At 37.7% G+C, this 21277-nt stretch overlaps 1 protein-coding gene across 1 annotated transcript in view; it reads left to right on the top strand.

Annotated features, from left to right (window-relative positions):
* Window positions 1-21277, top strand: part of PDZRN3 (PDZ domain containing ring finger 3) — a 224866-nt gene that overhangs the window by 21668 nt on the left and 181921 nt on the right. The window contains exon 4 of the mRNA XM_067463472.1: window positions 1765-1872. Coding sequence (XP_067319573.1) covers window positions 1765-1872 — 108 coding nt within the window. The remainder of the gene's footprint in view (window positions 1-1764; window positions 1873-21277) is intronic.

Genomic DNA, 21277 nt, shown 5'->3' with positions numbered 1-21277 from the left:
ATTGACTGGCTTCTCCATTGTTCAATGAATTCCTTAGTACATATGTAGTTAATTATGTAAAGGTGTATTTCTGGATCAGAATTTGAAAAAAAAATGTTTCCTCCTCACCACAAAAGAGAGGAGATGGGTTCGAAACAACACCAAGGGAGGGGGAAGAGAAGGAGGGCATCAGCCCTATATGTATGTGTGTGCGTGTGTGTGCATGTGTATGTATATATACACATGCACACAATATGGCCCCCAAATTCAACCAAAAGGTTTACCATATCTAGGAATTTTCTAGATTCTCCAAGCAATTTTATGATATGCTTACCCTGGAAGTTTCCATAGAGCTGTATCGGAGTGTATATAAAACTACCAGAGATGCAACTCTGTTGTACCTTCTGGCAGAAATCATTTATTTCAGTAGGGTTCACTATGAACCATGGTTTCCTGTTTTCACAGTAAGTTCAAGATTCCACAGATATGGGATCATACTGGATAGGGAGGATGAGAGACAGCATAGTGTGCAGAAGTATTTTACAAAACAGTTTATGGGTGAAATAAAACTCTCTTTTTGCATTTGGACTCATGATTTCAGGGGTCTTGATGCCAGCCTAAAATCTCCACAAAGCCTACTTTTAAATTTATAATTCCAACAAGAGTAAATCTGTTAGATGGAAAATCAACACTTATGTAAATCCAGTTGATTCAGGGTGCTTCCAGACAGTGTCAAAATGTGGGCTTAAAAAGTGGGGCAAAAAATCCTGGGACCTGACAGCAAGTCCACACACAGATCTGTTAGTCCCAGGAAATTATCTCCCGCCATCCTCATGTCTTCCTTTAAAGTAGACTTTTCAAGTCCGCAAGATGGAGTGGGGATGGAGGGACATCTGGTAGAAGTTTATTTTCCCCAGTTCTCTCTGAGATGCAGTGGACCTCATATGCGCTTATGCAGAAATCCTAATGTGCACAATTATAAATTCAAGCTCTGTTTAATATTATAAACATTAAAACAAAGGAATGGTTGCACAGAGTTCCAATTGCTTCCCAAATGCACTTAGGTTGAGCCACCTGTCTGTTCAGTCAGCTGTTTGGAGGCTTTTAAAATGTCCATGTGCACTGGAGCAGTCCATACAGGGGGATGAGGAAGAAGTCACATGTTTTCTATGATTGCAGGGATTTACAGATGCGAAGGAGTACATTTTTGGGGGGTGGAATTGGGTTTTAAGTGCACCTTTAAAACATGTGCAGAAGGCCCTCAGCGGGTGTCCTTCAGTTGGGATTAGTAGACACCATAATTTTACCCCCTCTGTTTTATTTTTCCATGACCATGCTCAGCCATACTGTAGTCTAATCCTAGACATAATACCTTTGGGGGGTATGAGGAGGGATATAAATAGGTGGACTATCTATTTGTAAATAAGTATACATAAAATGATAGGAGGTTATGTAACTAATAATGTTTGTAGGCAAAAAAAGCAAGGCACATGAAGCAAGGGCAATGTTTGCCTGTCCTGGAGACAAAGGCAATTCCTTCTTATTTATCTGGAACATCTAAAGCATCTCCTAGAATGGCGTGAAGATAAACACCATACTGTTTGTGGCTGCATTTGGTGTTATCCATTGACAGTTGGATGCACTGCATCACCATGGTGCTAGACAACAGTGTACTTAGGCATCATATGGCACTCAGTGTTTAAATTGTGAGCAATGCCATAACTTTAACCTTCCTTCCGTTTTCTTGAGAAGTGTTTACCCTCTTCTTGTTCTTTCTCCTTAAAGGACAACCAAGATGGCTCATCCAGTGAAGGAATTTTTGTCTCTAAAATAGCAGACAGTGGACCTGCTGCCAAAGAAGGAGGACTGCAGATTCATGACAGGATTATTGAAGTAAGAACATTTGCTCTGATCTCTTCTTAATAGGCAGATTTCCTTTTCTGTCCCTTTGCATTAAGTATAATGCAAGTCTCCACCTTGGGAGAGATGTGACAGGGCTAGCAGAGGCTGGAAAACAGGGCAGCTAAAATATGCATGACTTGCTCCAGCGCTGACCTTCCTGGCTTTAGGTATAGTTGTTATCTAAATATAGAAATGAGATTATGGAAGGTATGTGCTGGTCCTGGCATTTGGAGGAGCTAGAATCTACTTGGTATGCTGCAGTGATTTCTTTCTGAAGCTATTGGAGACGTGCAAGTTATTTAGTTAAAACCATATGTGAAGGCAAGTATCTGTTGTGAGAACTGGAACTTTATTTAGCTTGGTTTCTAAGGCATTTTTTTCAAGAGGACCCAAATGTTTTGAACAGATGATAAAGGACAGAAGCCTCCTTTAAGTGAGGCTTACAGCACATCAAGATGAGTTTGTTGGAGAAACTCCTTGAAGTTATTGTGAACTCTTTTTCAGCCTGGACGTCTTCCCATTTTCCTAGCATGAAAAAGTAGTTCCTGTGGATGAGTTCCTTTCCTCAAAATGATTTCTCAAGCCTTTCTTTTTAAACAAATTGTTAAAGAGAAAGTTTGATTTATGGAATGAAAAAGAGTTTAATTTAAAATCACGTTCCATTGTTAGCTATCTTCAAATTAAAATTTATTCATTTTCTTTAATTGCTGTAAAAGTGGGAAAGTGAAAGGACTGCTATTTGTTGTGTTTTTTGAAAAGATGAATGCTGTTTTTATTTCCAAAGAGAGAATGGAGCAGCCAACATGGAATTCCTTTGCTCTTATGTTTTGCAAATGAGCAATAAACAGCTGTTAAGGATTTTCTATTGGCAAAGAGCAATATATATTGCTATTTTCTGCATGGGTGAAATAACTTGCATTCTCAATTTTCGGGAACAGTCTGAAATATTATAGATAACAGTTTGCGTTAGAAGTTAGAAGGGAAGGCTTTTTAAATAATGGCATTTAAAATTATTTGCTGGCATTCTACATTGCAGTTATTTCTAACTATTTGAACCTAGAGATACTGACCTAGAGGTATGGATTTGTAACTATTTGCAACCTAGAGGTACAGATTTATATCCTAGAGATATGGACCCATAATTGCTCCACATTCAGTAACACTGCATAGTCATAATCATGCCACTATTGCCATTATCAATAACGTCCATTATTCCATCCACCTTAACAACCAGCCACCTCATTGAGTGAAGGTCTTTTCAGCTAGCAGTGCAAGGTAGGGGGTGTTACCAGCCCATTCCTGTTAGCAAGTGAGACTGTGACAGTCAGAAGCAGGATACAGTCACAATTCTTTGTTTCAACTTGGCTTACTCATCCTGCTTGCAACCCAATCACCATCTGAAAAGATTTATTTTGCTTGATTCAGCTGATGCCTATTAAGGTGAAATGCATGAGGTTAGGCCAGGAAATATTGCTTGGTTACCTATTTGCAACTGAGGAGGTGGAATTTGACTTAAATGATTCCTAGAGAGAACATACCAATGATCACATCCACAAAAGTTAAATCTATAAATGAGACAGTTCAGCTGCAGTTCCAAATGGAGAAGACCTGTTGAATCAATTGTCTGAGGATAGCTGAATCTCACTGATTAGTGGGATTTATTTTATCTTCTAAGGTTCTGCTGTTAGGTCTTCCACTAAGGCAGGTGCTGTTAGCGTAGACATGAGAAGATGCCCTTTTGCTGTCAGTATCCCAGTCCTCTTCTACACTGCCATATACAATCCAGATTATCTGCTCTGGACTGGACTATATGCTTTGATAATTTTGATTAGATGGCAGTGTAGAAGGGCCCCGAGCTGTCAAAATGCTGAAAGAAAAGTTAAGTCCGATACTTATTATTTTCCTTTAGATGGGTGGTAGAGATGTATTTGTTCACCTAAGCATTTGATATGTTTGGACTTTATCTAGGCCGTGTTTGTATATTGACTGTTATATTTGGCTCTGAATGTCATTTTTATTGATAGTTTATTATTCAAAACTGCCCTGGGGGCTTTTAAAGGTTTTTTATTGTTGTGTGTCTTCAAGTCAATTCTAATTTATGGTGACCCTATCATAGGAGGTTTTGGTGCAATGTTTTCAGAGGGGGGTTGCTTTTGCCTTTGCCTTACTCTTAGGCTAAGAAAATGTGACTTGCCTGAGATATACTAATAGTTTCCATGACCAAACGAGGATTCAGACTTTGGTCTCTACAGTCATAGTCCAACACCGAAGCCACTACAACATGATGGCTCTCATCATATTTAAGAAATATATACCTTTAAACAGAAATAGAAGACGATTACAAGTAGAATTGAGAGACAAATAGCACTTCCTTATTTGGAATGTCCAACAATTACACATTACTTGTTTTGTCGGTAGTACAAGGACACATTATCTTTATGAAGGAACAGATGTGCCATTATTCAATTTTACATGTGTTATTTACTTTCAGAAGATCTGTGTCCTCTTCTCATTTGTTAGTTGTATTCTCCCACTCAAAAAAGAGCATCTTTCCAAACTGAGGACACATAAGACATTCTGTTATACTCACAAATTTTGAAGCTATCATTGAATAAATTCCCCAAAACACAGCTAATGAGCATTTTGCTAAAAGTCCCTAAGATTTACAGTCCAGTTCCTGTACAGTATGATCATGACTACCACCCAAAGTGGCTTAGATCTGTGTATATATACACAGCAAAACCTTTGAACATAGTCTCAGGGGAAAAAAGTGATGTATTTTCCAACCATTATTATTGATTTCCGGAGGGCATGTCCAGCCTAAGCAAATCTCCTAGCTTCAAAGCCTCATGATGCCTGTGTAAGTTATCTTCAATTCATTGCGATAGCCTAGGAAGAGGGAGCTTGTGATAGTTGAACGTTTGAACCATGTTTTATCTCTTTAATGTCCAAACACATTAATGCTATCTGGACTCCCTCACACAATCCAATCTAATGTCTAAGGATGAAGATACATTTCAAAGGTGACCTTGTTCAGCTGGAAAGAATGTGGAGCTGACAAATAGTGATGTCACTGGAGTTATTAATCAGTTAGAAAGGGTATCTCCTGTTGAGCAATTGAAATGTTTTATTTTATATTTATTGATCCGAATCCCTGCTTTATCACCCTAAGTAGCAAGGTACAGAGCAATCTGCCCTGCAGAACACAATGTGGATTGCTATCTTTTAAACAGAAGGATGCAATTCAATTTATCCTGTGCCATTGCTGAGCAATGTCCATTAATTTGCGTTCCATTGGATGAATGGAGGTTCAGCACCAGCAGTTGTTGGTTTGTGTTCCTTGTTATATGGAATAATGCCTGTGGATTTTTCTGTAGCAACTCAGAGGGTAGGGAGAATGCATGGGGCATCTTTGCTGCTTTTATCACCCCAGGCATGAGGATTAATTATAGGACAACCTGCCCCTGGTGAAAAAACCAACAGTAAACATTCTTCAGATATGTTAACCTGTCTAATTGATATGCTGATGAGCCAAGGCCAGATTATTTTTCTTGTTGTTTGCTGCATGCCTTCAAGTCATTTCCTACTTATGACAATCATAAAATGAACTTATCATGGGTTTCCTTGGCAAACTTTGTTTAAAGTGGGTTTGCTTTTGCCTTCATCCAAGGCTCACAGGCTTGGCTCCAAGGCTCAAAGGCGACTAAGGCCCCTTTCACACATCTGAATAAAATCCCACATTTTCTGCTTTGAACTGGAATATATGGCAGTGTGGACTCAGATAATCCAGTTCAAAGCAAATATTGTGGGATCTTCTACCTTGATATTCTGGATTATATGGCTGTGTGGAAGGACTCTAACTTAAAGTCATTCAGTTGGTTTTCATGGCTGAGTGGAGAGTCTCCAGAGTCCTCATCCAATGCTCAAACCACTATAACATACTAACTCTAGTTTGTTTAGTTAAAAATGATTCTCTTTGTTTGGATTCCACTGTAAATAAAAATCAGGACTCAGATTTCTCTTGCTTTTAGGATGACTGCATAAATTATGAAGCATTTTTTCCTTGATAGTTTATTCATAATTGTGATTTTTTTTCATCACTGAATGTATAGAGATTTTAGAATTAGCAGTGCTGTAAGCTAAAACATCTGGAGATTCCCTTCTTGCATAAACAAAGCCAAATCTGCTGATAGACAAACCACGAGAACAAGTCATAAGGGATTAAGTTAAAATCACTTAAAATAAACATTCTGGCTTGAATCCTATTGGTAGTTCTGAATAGAATAGTCTCACTGAATTAATTGTTGCACGGTGAGTCATCATATTTGTAAAAAAAAATTATTTAATAGGTCCATTCTAGTTGAGATTAATGAACTCAGATTTAAAATCAGCACAAAGTTTGAAAATAGGATAATCCAAGTTTTAGTCAATTTTATCTATGAAGAGAAAAAACTCAAACCATGTTTCAAAAATCAGCAAGAAGCTGTAGTGAAGAACTAATAGTATCTACAAAAAGAGCACAGTTTTCATATCTCCTAATACTGTACTAAACAGCATATTGGCCTATGACAAAAGAAAAAAGTTAATAGATGCACAATGAGAAAAAGGTAGGTCAGAGTGAAAACAAGATTTCCCCCTTGTTTTCTGAAAATGTATTCTCCAGCTCTTGCTAAAAGAAGGCAAAAAATGGCAAAGAAAAGGTTTTGTGGATTTTTTTCCATCTCTTTCATTACTATACATCCGTTTCTCCTATTTAATGCCCACTTAAACTGAAAATCTACAATATGTCTGCCCACTATGTGTCAGGGGCATCTCTCTTCCACAAGGGCTTAGACATTTCTCTCTCATGGGTGTATTTCAGTAAGAATCAGTGTAATTAGACATCCACAGAATGGTCAAAACCCTAGGGACTAATTACTCACTTTTATGACCAGAATGTATAAATCCTTTTTATGACATTGTGGGAATGTTTCTTCCACTCCAACTGTAGAGCAATATAAATTGGAAGTAACACATTTGAATCTCAGTGGGAGAGCATCCAACCTGCAAGAATAAATATTTAATATGTTTCAAATTTAAGTACTGTGAAATACAAACATTCTCAGTAGAGCACTAGTGTGTCATCAAAAGCCACAAAAAATAGCAGCTTTTGCCTCTCCATTGAATGGGTCCAAGGAGTCCCAACATTTTACCCTCAGTTTATCCACAGATTATATCAGAATCCATCAAAACCTGTGTCAATTTATACATGATGCTAGCTTACACATAAATAAATATAGTATTTTAAAACAGACACACTTATTTGGCATTGATTTTTGGATTGGAATCTAGTTCTTCCGGCCCAGGAAGTCTTTTATCTCTCAGAAGATATTTATACACATATTTGGGAGGGAGAGTAAATCTACAAACACAAAATATTATTTTAACATAGTTGCTTGACAAACAATAGTTGGGAAATAGTGTTTAATGCAAATCTCTTTGCCTGAACCTTTTGTGTTTCTCATTACAACCACACAACCATAAGGGTTCATCATATATATTTGCAGGTAACAGTGGTGCTGCAGGTTTTTTTTAAATGGCCTACACCTCCCATCAGCCCTAGTCAGCAAAGTGGGTTTAAGTCCCTATGGGCACCCAAAAGAAGCGGGCTTTCCCAGAGGTTGTCCCAATTCTACCACGCTGGAATGGGGCCATCCCAACCCCCCCCCCTCCCCCAGCCTTAAAATAAACTAAAAACATGTTGATAAATTCAAGACTGGGGAATTTGCTTCCACAGATAGTAGTGATGGCCACCAATTTGGATAGCTTTAATCAAATTCATGGAGAATCAGGTTATCAATAATGGCAACATGTTATATCCACGATCGCAGGAAATAAGCTCAGTTGCTGGGGATCACAACCACAAGGGAACTGATATACTGTCTTGTATGAGGTCTTCTCATGGACAATTTGTTGGTTTACTAGACTAGTCAATCCTTGATCAAACAAGGCTTTTGTTATCTTCTTAAATTGTGTTAAATTGCAATTATAGACATGTGAGATAACCAAGTTTCTTAAAATGTAAGGATTTAATTTTTCTCCACATCTGGATTAGTTCCTTCAGCTTTATGTAATTCCCTGTTCGATTTTCCACATTTGAAGCCAAAGTCATCATGATTCTACTGCTGGATTTTAATTTGCAGGTCTGAACACTCTTTTTTGAGACTTTACAGAGCAAACACTACAGAGGTCTTTCCATATCTATAGTATTATTTTGGAGTTCATGCATATCACAATAATTGGGCAATCAAGCACAATCGGCCTTAATTTACTACATGTGCAGTAAATTACCATGTCAATTGTATGAAAAGATAGGAATAGAATTAGCATAGATCAGCTAAAAAGCTGTTGAATATTTAGAGCTTTGTGATTCAAAAGTATTGAAATAGAATGAATGCTCTTTCATTTTATTTTTAAAATAGGGATCCTGCACAGCTTCGGCATATACAGTAAGATCAATAGAATAAATTAGTTTTGCCAGTGAAAAAGATGCACTCTAGTATGCTTTGGCCTCATATATAGATTTTGGGCCATATATTCTTCTGTTCTGAAACATGTTGGGAGGGAACCCAAAACCATTTAATTTCACCCCTGCCAATCAGTTTGTCTCATAATATTTGGCAAAGTGGGAGACAATAGGGAAAGAGGAATATCACATTACAGCCAAGGAGGTCACAGTCCTGAGTTTTCGACCTGAGTAGGCTGATGGTAACAGGATGTCTTAGAGATCCTCAGTCATAGGGTTGCCATTTGTTGACACTGGCTTGACAGCGATTAACAACAATTTACCTAATTGTGAGCACACATTTTCCTGTTTTTTTCCAACCGAAGGATCTATGAGCACTAAACTTAGTATCACATAGTGTCATTTAACAGTCATGCAGAAACACAAATCAAAGCAGATTGCCATCCGGCCTCTATTTAAAAACCTCCAGAGAAGGAGAGACTACCACACTCCAAGGCAGCATATTCCACTTCCAAACAGCTCTTACCCTCACAAGGTCCTTCCTAATATTTACAGAATCATAGGGTTGGAGGAGACCATTTTAACTATCATGTCTCTGTATTGTCGAAGGCTTTCATGGCTGGAATCACTAAGTTCTTGTGGGTTTTTTCGGGCTATATGGCCATGTTCTAGAGGCGTTTCTCCTGACATTTTGCCTGCATCTATGGCAAGCATCCTCAGAGGTGAGGTCTGTTGGAACATGTCTCTGTTCTGCAGAATCCTAGGATTCTAGGATAAGTTGTGGAAGTACTCCCAAAATGGAGCCATGACAGTTAAATAGCTGTAACAGTAGTACAGAGCTTGCTTTGCAGTTTTGTTGCAGTGTCATCTGAACCGATTATAAATAAGATTTTATGTCTTTCTTAGAAACCATTGTCCCAAATAGAAATAAAGGTACTTAGTATCTACATATTCAATATCTGGGCATTGTACAATATCTTTATTTATGTTCATCTGTCCAGAACCTGTTTTATCATTTGAGTATCTGAACCAGTGCTTTGAAAACTTGGAGGCAGCTCAGAAAAAAAAAAACCACAGCAATTCATTGACATACAAGCAAAATTAAGAGCTGCTATTACACAAGCACCATGTAATTATCCATAGTGACCTTGTTTTGTATGTTACTACAAAGCAGAACTCTTTGATCACATTTGAATAGTGCAGAGTGGGTTAATGCAGTATCTTTCATAACTAACGCTTGTAAAGATGTTAGATCCCCATAAATATAAATGAAAACAGGTGGGCAATACTAGTAGTTTAGGAGTTGTGTGGGAGATTTGCATTATCTTAAAGACATTCAAATGGTTCTCAAATGTTGGTCCTCCAGATGTTTTAGACTTCAGTTCCCCAAATCCCTCACCTTTATCCAAGGTGACTAGGTTTTTAGGAGTGGAAGTCCAAAACACCTGGAGGACCAAAGTCTGAGAACTTTTTGCTTTACAGCATTGGAATGATTGCTTTGAGATTGTATATGTCAATCCAAAGCAAGGTTATTGTAGACTTCATGTCAATCACGGAATATAAATACATTATTCAAGCTGCATGTAATGGGTACAAAAGAAATACCTAGAGTAGATTGGCTATAGCACAGCCTTTTGGCACCCTTCATCTAACTGCTATGTAACAGTCTTCAGAACAGCACAGTCTTTTGCCTTGATGGTGTGATCTTTGTCAAATTAGCCTGCAAGGCAGAGTTGACTAAGGACTGTGCCAAATATTTACCAGTTTAGAAAGTATGAGAACTTTAATATTTAGAACCTCTGTGGGTTGCTCCCCATTCTGAAATTCGCTCCCTAAAGAGTTAGAAATGACCTCCTCGCTCCTCTCCTTCAAAAAGCTATTTAAAACACATTTATGCAATTTAGCTTATGGAGAGTAGAAGGACTAAGTACATCTATTTGTACCTTACCTAACTGCTAGCATCCACCCTGTTAACCTACAGTTTTCCATCTCTCCCCCAACAATTTTAGTCTAATTTTGGAGATTATAAATGATATTTTTAGGATTTAATACATTAGTAATTATGTGGACTCATTTTATGTCCTGTTCATTTATGCTAGTTTATAATTTACTGAGTTGTTCTTGATCTGTTTATTGATTTGTTTACGTATTACTTCAACATTGAATGTTTGCCAATGTATATTTTGTTGTAAACTGCCCTGAGTCCCTTTGGGAAGATAGGGTGGGCTATAAATAAAGTTTTATTCATTTATTGGCTGCATGAAACATGTCAGTTCATGTCACTAAAATTAATAGTAACACCACATTGGGTTTCCTTTACATTTTTGGCATTCTGACATTTCCTTTGATGATAAAATTCAGTAAAACATGCAATTCTGTGGCCTCACAGTACTCAGTACTAGAAAGTAACTAGAGGAGGCTGAGAACTTGAGTAGAAGTTTCCCAATCATGGTAGTTGGGAAGGATGAGACCTCTGAAGCTTGGTGTCAGTGCCATGGAATTGACAATCAAGTTAGATACCCTCAATATACAATCATTTCACAGTAGAACCTTTGAGGTAATGTCCATATGATCTAACTAGTGTACTAAAGGATCTTTGAAAGAGGGTCAGTGTGGTGTAGTGGTTTATTTTTTGGACTTGATATTGGACTACATTGCCATGGAAACCCAACAGGCAACCTTGGACAAGTCACACTCAACCTCAAAGGAAGCCATGGCAACTCGGCTCCATTAAGAAATATCTTCAAGAAAGATTTGTGTTAGAGTTGACATAAGTTGGAAAGGACTTGAAGGGCACACAACAACAACAACAAAGTGTCTTTGATGTGTCTTTGAAGAGTGGGAAGTAGGAAAAAAGGAAGCAATATCAAATAGGCTACATTCCTTCACTACTGAAACTTCAAACCTGTGATTAAAAAGTTATAGAATGGATTGTAGAATAAGTAAGTCAGTGTACATTTCCATTGGCTAAGTTTGCATTGTACAGCCAATTTCTTCAGATGCATGAAGTATGTGTGATAAATTCTTTGTGCTTCAGAAATTCACAAAATAATAATTCTAGTTGCAGGGGATATCTGTGAAATGTGTTTTGTTATAGCCCATTGCTTACAGCATTCTTCTCTGTCAAAGACAAAGATGGGGTCAAGATGACAGGTTCCCGAGATGGTCTTAAGAGCTAGATAGAAGTGTATATAATAGAACATTTCTTTGTTCCTTAAAACATCTCAGCTATGACTAGGATCCAAAGAAATTGTGTTATGGGTATATACTCCAAAAGAATTTGGATTTCTTGGTTTTGAATAGCAATGCCAGGCCATATGGTAAACTGTTTTCAAACCAGACCAGAGTTTTGAAAAACAGTTGAGGATATGACAAGGAAATGATTTTGTGATGAGTGAAAAGCTGGCTTTTAAAAAATCAATTGGTTGTGTCCAAGCCGTTGAATGTACCTTAAATGGAACAGTGTATTCTGCATCCCACACTAAGTTCTCAATTGATGCAATTTACAGAACTGTATGTAGGCATATAGTTTAAATCCTGAAAATAAAAGTTAGAATCTGAAGATACTAAAGACTTTGTAGTACACAAAGCACTTCCATAGTTGCACAGTGAAATGTCATTCTTATCTTTCCACTGGAAGTTTCTTGTGCCGTGCTGGCTGCTATTCTGAAGAGTTCCCCCTCCCACCACCATGTTCAGAGTAGCTTTGTGTGCTTAACAATTTTGAGCATCTAACTGTTGCAGCAGGGGAAAAAGTAGAGGTCTGAAACCTCCCACTGCTTATATGGAACAATGCCAGTGGCCTGTTTGGGGCCACACTTTTATAGACCTAGTTTTACAGATATCATCCTTCTTATTTTTCCCCAAATAATCTTTTGATAGTTTTATTTTGTTCTAATAATAGAACAAATCTCTGCTTCTCAAAAGAAGAAAAGCACAGCTGAAGAGTAAATTAACAACTGCCTTCAGTAAAAACATCTTGTTTGATTTTAAAGTATTTCCACACATGGATGGGATGTTGGCCATTTTATGCATCTTGTATTGTTTCCCATCCCAGTGTTTCTGCTGTTGCTGCAGGAAGCTTTGAAGGTATAGTCTGCTTGCAGCGGGGGGGGGGGGGGGGGGGGGCATTACTAGCTCCTTCTGCTTCCAAACCTTTTCCAATAACTGGGGCCACCTTTCTTAACTTTTTTCTAGTTTTAGTAGTCTGGTTAACTGTTGCATTCGTTTTCTATTTTGCACAGTCTTTGAAGTGTACTTCGTTGCTGCTATGGGCATGGTGCATTTAATTGGGCATGGATACTCCTTATAACACAGAGTCCAAAATAATAAAAGCTACAGAGTCCAAAATAATAAATTGCCAAAGAGAAGAAAGGAGGGGAATGCATACAAAAGTGTCAAAACCAGAGATAATATATTAGTCCCCTGTATGTTGAAATAAATCTCTAGGTTTATAGACCATTAAAGCTGTTTTCTCTTAGCTTGTTCTTTGTAATGTTGTGCATTCAATTTACAGTTTTCCCAAATTTTCTTTTTTTCCTTTTCTTGCTTTTTTTTCCCTTATTGATACAGCTGACAATTACCTGGTAATTTAAGAGACTGTGGGCTAGATCCAGTTGCTTTTGTCAATTAGAGTAGATATATTGAATCAAGAAAACTTACATAAGTGTTGAGTTACTATTCAACAGTTGATGTAGTGAGTCTGAGATATTATTATTATTAGATAGATAGATAGATAGATAGATAGATAGATAGATAGATAGATGCTTTTGAACTGTGGTGTTGGAGGAAAGTTCTGAGACTGCCTTGGACTGCGAGAAGATCCAACCAGTCCATACTTCAGGAAATAAAGCCCGACTGTTCATTGGAGGGAAGGATAGTAGAGGCAAAGATGAAGTACTTTGGCCACATCATGAGAAGAAAAGAAAGTTTAGAAAAGACAATTATGCTGGGGAAAATAGAAGGAAAAGGGAAGAGGGGACGACCAAGGGCAAGATGGATGGATGGGATCCTTGAAGTGACTGGATTGACCTTGAAGGAGCTGGGGGTGGTGATGGGCGACAGGGAGCTCTGGCGTGGGCTGGTCCATGAGGTCACGAAGAGTCGGAAATGACTGAACGAATGAACATCATCATCATCATCATCATCATCATCATCATTATACAACCTCCTCATGGCTCAAGGCAGGTTACAACATTGCTAAAAGCACACAATTATCTAAAAACATTCTATGAAATACACATATTAAAACATATTTCTACACAATACATATTAGAATACACAAAACAAAAATGAAACATAAGAAACAAGTTTGGAATTCGTGATTAAAACTGGCTGGGTAAGCTTGTCGAAAGAGATAGGTCTTCACACTGTTTTAAAATTCTGACCCAAACCATGTAGGGCTTTAAAACAGTGGTTCTTAACCTGTGGGTCCCCAGGTGTTTTGGCCTACAACTCTCAGAAATCCCAACCAGTTTACCAGCTGTTAGGATTTCTGGGACTTGAAGCCTAAAATATCTGGAGATCCACAGGTTGAGAACCACTGCTTTATAGGTCAATACAAACACCTTATACTTTGCCCGAAAACTAATTAGCAGCCAATGGAGTGACTTTAGTATATGTAGAATATGTTCAGTCCTGGATGTTCCTTTAATCAATTTGGCTGTCGTATTTTGAACCAGCTGGAGTTTCCGAACTTGGTACAAAATTAGCCCAATGTAAAGTGCATTGCAGAATTCGAGCCTTGAGGTTATCAGTGTGTAAACTAACATCTTAAGGTCCTCCAAATGTAGGAAGGGACACAGCTGGCATATCAGTCAAAGCTGATAATAATTTTAAAAAATAGGACGTTTCAGGCCCAGGCTATTTGGCTAACTGTGTCTTCTTGTATGAACCAGCCTGGGCCCTGGGATCTTTAGGAGACGCCCTTCTTTTGGTCCCACCTTCATCTCAAGTTCAGTTGGTGGGAACAAGAGAGCGGGCTTTCTCAGGGACTCTGCCCCTCAACCATGGAATGCCCTGCTCAGGGAAGTCAAAATAATGCACACCCTGCTGTCATTCCGGCAGCAAGCTAAAACCTTTTTATTCAGACAGGCGTTTAAAGATGAAGGTGTTTAAGATCTGTAAGGGGTTGCTGTGATTTATATGTTTTTATGGATTTAACCTGAATTGTTTTTAATAGTAATTATGTTTAATGCTTTTTTAATTTTTGTATATTTGTATATTTTAAACTGTATTGTAATGATTTTAATGTTAGCCGGTATGAGTCTCCTTCTGGAGAGAAAACATGGGATATAAGTAAACATTTATTATTATTATTATTATTATTATTATTCCTAGCATGTGCATCTGTCTTTTATTTATTTATTTTTCTTAAATTGTTAGTATACCTACCCCTTTTCCCCATTTTTAAACATTGTTAAATATGATTATTTTATTTCTCCAATAAAAAGTATTTATAATAATAATAATAATAATAATAATAATAATAATTTATAAGTACTATGTTCAATTTCTTATTGACGATTGGGGTATTTTACAAGTGCCAGTGTTATATTTTTTTTTAAAAAATGCCAATGTTAAACATTGGTGAAGGCAACAAAGTTTCTTTATCATTGTTCTCAACCAACATACATTTTAGAATAAACCCCTCATTTCATTAAAACAGGACACTGGGAATTAGTCTATTGTGTTAAAATTCACTCTCACTTCTCCACCTCCGGTAAAATGTCCATATTATTTTCAGTTCGGCTTGCCTTCATCACATATGCTTAATTAAACCAAGCTGTCAATGAGGCGATAAACCATAACAAAATCCACTTGGGAGCAGAATGCAAATTTTGAGCTATAAACTGAGGTCTTGGGAAAGGTCTTGTCTCCTTTTGCCGGTCCAATTATCACCAAAATTCATTCATATTCATAGTGAATTAAAGACAAGTGGCCTATTCCAAATGTGGTAGTACTCATGAAAGTAAACTGCTAAATAAATACTAAGGGGAGGAAGAAAGACTATTGAATCCTGTTACTCAGCACTACTGTATTCTTTTCCAATCATTCAGGCTGATAATTCAATGCCAATTGCAAATATCCCAGGGCCCTTCCGGACAGACCATTATCCCAGAAGCATCCACGTTTTAGAAAATCTCTATCACAGACTAGATTATCTGTCAGAGTTTGATCTTCACTGTGGCCCCAGACAAGCCAAATATCCCAAGTAAATACATTGCCTTTGAAGCAAATAATTCCTGTGGATTTAAAACAACAGTTTTCTTGTCCTAGATGCAGAAAGTGACATAGACATAGGTAGACAATGGATCTTCCAGTGTGTGGCAGAGTATGTTTTCCTGGAGGTACTTGAGATAATTTTATGGAGGAGCAGTTGCCTTCTAGTGATTTCCAGATTCACACCCAAAGCTAACCTGAAACATTCAACTGCCTGAGTCAGAAGAGCAAGTGATGCCTCCATACCGGCAGAGAAAGGGTGATGGCTCTGATGTCCCATCTGGACAATGGACTGGTCTTAACAGGCCTGTAGCCAGGGGGGTGAGGGGCTTCAGCCTCCCCCCCCCAATTCTCAGGGTGGTCCGTGAGAAGGCTTTACTGGTACATTATTTAAACTTGTATTTATTCATATCATGATCCGATCACCATGCTCGGTATATCCCATATGCATGGGGGTATTGGGATAATGATACAAAAGGTTTGTTAGGGTAGATCCTCTCTCACTCAGACTCAGCCCCCCCCTCCCCCAAATCAAACTCAGCCCCCCCGCCCCCCGAATCAAAATCCTGGCTACAGTACTGGGTCTGAATTAGACCTGATTCCATTGTCCAGGTTGTCCTGGAATTTTGGGCTATTCTGGAGTTTCCAGAAAACTCCAGAAATAGCCCAAACTAGTGCAAAGTTCATTTAATTATGTGAAACACACAATATTCACTGCAGGTGAGTGAGCATCATTGGAAAAGTCAAAAGTGACCTTTCAGTTAGTCCTGTGTAAACTTTCCCAAAACCTTAGGATTTTGGATAGAATCCGTATTATGTGTAGTCCAAAATTCTAGTCAGTAACACCTGGTATGCTATGAAATCAACATTAATGACATAGCTAACAATTCACACTTCAATCACATATGTGTATATCCTGTGAGTTTTGCATCATACAAGCTAGTTATTATTCCCTGGTTTATTTTTTTCTGACTGATTTTCAATGCCAATTGAAACTTGCCTTTATATCTTATACAGGAATGCAAAAACATTTTCTGTATCTTCTGAAGGAATGCAGAGATTGCTTAAATTTGTTTCTGCATTTTCCAATTACATATTATTTGCAACTATTCTAACATTGTATGCATTAATGATAAATATTTTACCTTCAAAATGGTCTGTTTTCCAATATCATGTCTTTGCTTTATTGACAATATCTATTTAGCCTGCTCAGAGTTCTTGAAAATAATTGGAAACTGGGAGATGCTGACCTTTCCTACTCTCCTTTGTATAATTCTTCTAAGATGTCTATACTTCGGCCTTCAGCCTGTGTGCTCTTTTTCCGCTAATCAGATTTTTCTCTGCAAAGCGTATAAATGGTGTTTTGGAGGACACAGTCAGTTTAACTAAGTTTGTCCTCTTAATTCCCAAGGAATTAATACCTAAGGTCCATGGTTACACATTTTTTCAGTTAGGTGAGTGAAGTTTTATTGCCAAGGTCAATGGTAAAGCAAGATTTTGGAGCATAGCCTTGGTTTTAAATTCTGTGTTTCTTGGCAAGTATTTCTATCTGTTACTTCATTGGCTTTCCTTTCCAATACATAGCTGTGTGCAGTTTTAGACTCGAAAGAGATTGAAGTGCATGTGTTATAATGGCAAACAAGCTTGCTGTTTTGTTTTCTTTTATAATTTACAATGCTAGACAGAAAGGATGCCTAATGCCTGTCAGCACAAACACTAGCATTACAAAAGAAATTGTCAAGTTAATGGCGGATGGCTTAATGTTTCAGACCACCAACTCTGAGAACAGGATTTCTTGAGTTTGACTGAAACATCAGGCAAATGTAAAGTTTCTTTCTCAAACAACTAAAACAGGAGCTTAAAAAAGCAATGAATGCAAATTTTAGAAAATACTGTTGGCATTTTTTAAAGTAAATAGAAGAATCTCTGCTTTTTATGTCAAGGCAAAGGACGTAAATGATTGCACTTTAACTCCTCAGCTATTTTATCATCAATTGTTATATTGCATAAAAACCCAAAGAGGTTTTATGATTTTTAATTAATTAATTAATTAATTAATTAATTGCTAGCTCTGTTGTCTTTGGAATATGTTGTCTGAATTAGAAGTGGGCAATGTCTTCACGTTCAGAGATCAAATTTCCCCTTTCCTTGGAACCAAGAAAATGCAGATACAATTCTTTCTTAGCCCTATTATGCATGGCTAACCTCTGTGTCTACAACAAGACAGACAGTGCTACAGGAGTGGAGACTTCCCAGGGAAGACAGTCAACACATTTCTGAACCCAGAAAGCAGGCCTTTCTGATCTAAGACTGGACCAGAAAAAAATAGTCCACATTTCGTTTTGCTCTCACGGCTGGTCTGATTTCTGAAGCCAGCTGGGGTTGCCCATTGACTTTCCAAGACAGGGCAGGGTTGAAACTGACTAGCAACCAGGACATATGCTAAAGGAATTAGTTTTCCCTACTCCCATCACACATATATTTTTGCACAATTTATGTAGAACAAGGTTGGATAATTGTTGTGGGGATACTTTTGCCCTCCCCCCACACCCAATATTCCCAGTGTGCACCATTATACCACTGCACTATGATTTGTTATTTTAAGGCGTTAAGTGTTCAGTTTGCATCAGAAATATCAGTTTGGTATTTCACTATCTCGATTCATCTTCATATCTCCTTACTATCAGGGATTTTGAAGTGTGAGGGATTGGACAGCAGTGCCAAAGGGGGTTCAGTGTCATATTCAGATCATTTTTTTTACTGCTAAGAATATGTGTGCTTCTATTCTAAACAACAGAGGAGAATTTGTCACAGAACCAGACTGTCTGCATATTCTCAGTAAAACTGTGCTATTTCCAGGTGGGGCTGAGAGTATAACTCTTTGGAATGCATTTCCCCTTTATTGGCAGCTATGGAAGGGTATTGAGCCTCTTTGTGAATCTATGCAGCAGGTGGTAGGAATCAATCTGCAGTTCTTAAAGCTCTCAAGCTTCCAGCCTTTCCTTTTGAGATGCACAAATGTTTAATTTAGTTAGGTGGAAACTGCAAAAAGTCAGATACACAGTGGCTTATGTAATAAGCAATTGCAGATGATATTTCCATTAACCAACAACTGTGTGTCACATGCTTTGCTGCCATTCTAGCCATGTAACTGAGTACCATCCCTGTAAATCAGAGGCAGGAATTGTGTACTCATCCAGATGTTCCTGGACTGTAACTCATAGGAGCCTTAGCTAGCATGACCTATGATGAGGATTGCTGGGAGTTCCAGTGCAACATCTCAGAAATTGTGTACTCGTCCAGATGTTCCTGGACTGTAACTCATAGCAGCCTTAGCTAGCATGACCTATGATGAGGATTGCTGAGAGTTCCAGTGCAACATGCCAATATCTAAGTGGATATGTCTATTTTCTTAATGCTCATTCAGAGAGAATCACAAAGCAGACTGCACTCTGAATGGACCAATAGAAATTTAGTTGTTACATAATCCAAATTGGATAGAATCACAGTAGAAGTTAGCAGAAAAGAACCAAAAACAAAACAGCTGCAGAACAAAGTTGCTGTTTTTGTCAGTTTAAGATAAAACCAAAGCAAACAGGTAAGCCCACTTCCAGTTTTCCATCAGGTGTTTAGTTTATGGTCAAAACTTAACTTGCCTCAAGTAAAATACCACACAAATATAGAGGAACAATACAAACCTACAAGGGTTAGTTTTCAATGCTGCAGACCCTCTGCTTTTGTGGAAGCTCAGGGCACAGGACTTTGGTGAAAGTGGGAAAACCATGAATTTTTAAAAACCTATTTTTTAACTTTAGCTTATTTGTGAATCCATGCAGCAGGTGGTAGGAACATCACCTTAAGAACATCTATGTGTTTTTAACTGTTATTCCTGGGATATCAATTGTGTAATGAATGTAAGTGAAGAGAGGGTTAGTAATATCAAAAGCTTGCCATTGTTTACTTTTAAAATTAGTGTTTCTGGTTAGATCAACATGATCTTAACTGCTAATCATGAGGAGAAGAAAGAACAATGGCTTAGACTGCAGCATTGCACAGTAGCCAATGTAAACTTTCTCTGGCTTGTGGGAAGTGTCAAATATCTGACTGCTTTGCAACTGTCTTGTTATTTCCGACAACTGTGGTATTAGAATAAAGACCCTTTGCTCTTCCCATTTGTTTTCACTTGTCCTCTGCCACATATGGCTCACTAGAGTATGCCAACAAAGTAGTATTACCTTCTTCCAGAAATACGGATGTGTTTATGATATGATTCAAGCCATAAAAGATAGACTCCATTCAGATCAAACACCACAATTATCCTGGCCAAGAAAGCTTCACCATGGTTGGGTGTGAATTGTTACTTGACATAGGTGTAGTTCATGTCATCATTGTACTTCAACAAATCAACAACATGGAGATGGAAGATAATTTCTGATTTTGCAAAACAAGTTTCAAGACAATGTGAAGTGAAAGGGGACAAGAATCTGTAATGTATGTTGTGGAAGCTCAAATATGGTTTGAGATTTAAACACTGTTTCAACAAGTGTTTCACAAACCATTACTGTGATACTGGAACAAAGCCAGCTTTTATGTGATCTTGCAGGACTATGGAAATGTTTGTTTGAATAAAACGAGGAGATGGAGAACAGAATGAGAGAGATGGAGAAATGTTCATAAGGCATGTGTTTCTTGATGGCAAGGAACTCATTTACACAAACACTATATTCAAAAAAACCAGGCCTTTTATTTCATACATGTAAATTTCCTTGCTTGTAACTGAAAGCAACCAATGAATACACCTTTGACTAGAGTTTCCATTGATATGGTTATTAGCTTTATATACTTAAATTCTTTTTGTCAACTTCTTTACATGAGCTTTCACTTCTGAAACTCCCATTGATTGCAAGTTAACACAATAATGCCACCTGCAATACATGGATGTGATACAAGAGCTGCTTAGCTGTCATCAGACTTATTTGGCCATCTGTTAGGCATTCCTGCATGGTGGTAGGTTTGGGCTGGATCGCCCTTATGGCCTTCTCTAACTTAATTCTATGAAAAAAATCACTGTGTCTCTTATCAAATAATTACCTCCCAATTTCCTAGCTGTGCTTAACTGGGAAGTAACACTGTGTCTGTAAGGTAAGTATCTGAAAGATATTTCATATATTAAAGGAATAATGTTAAAGCATATCTGTTCACTTCTGATAGCATACTCAATAAAATGTTTTAAAGTTCTGTGTTATGGATCCAATCATTGCATTAGCATTGAGGACTATAATTTCTGTTGCTTTCTCTCCTGCCTTTGATACCAAAGTTGGAGTCATCTTTTGAGACAAACCAGGGCATGTAACCATTCAAGCATTCTCTTTCTGGGGCAGTGCTATATCAGTCTGGCAGCTGTTGCTTTGATTGAAAGGGTGTGCTTGACAGCTCAAGACAAGTTTTGTAACAAATGGCAGCAACTTCTGAAGGAAGAGGGGATATCCTTTTTGAAGAATCATTTTCAAAGTCTTAAAGATGCCATATATTTCAAAATGTGTATTTTAACAGTAAATATAGAAATGGAGTATTTTTTTCTAAGAAAGAGGAGAAATTCCAAGATCTTTGGAGATTTACAGTGAATGCTGAGATATTACAGCCTTTCCGATATAATTAATCTACTTGTAA

Source organism: Anolis sagrei, chromosome 2 (assembly GCF_037176765.1).
Source record: "Anolis sagrei isolate rAnoSag1 chromosome 2, rAnoSag1.mat, whole genome shotgun sequence".
NCBI classification, from domain to species: domain Eukaryota; kingdom Metazoa; phylum Chordata; class Lepidosauria; order Squamata; family Dactyloidae; genus Anolis; species Anolis sagrei.
This window is presented reverse-complemented; position numbering and strand designations above follow the sequence as displayed.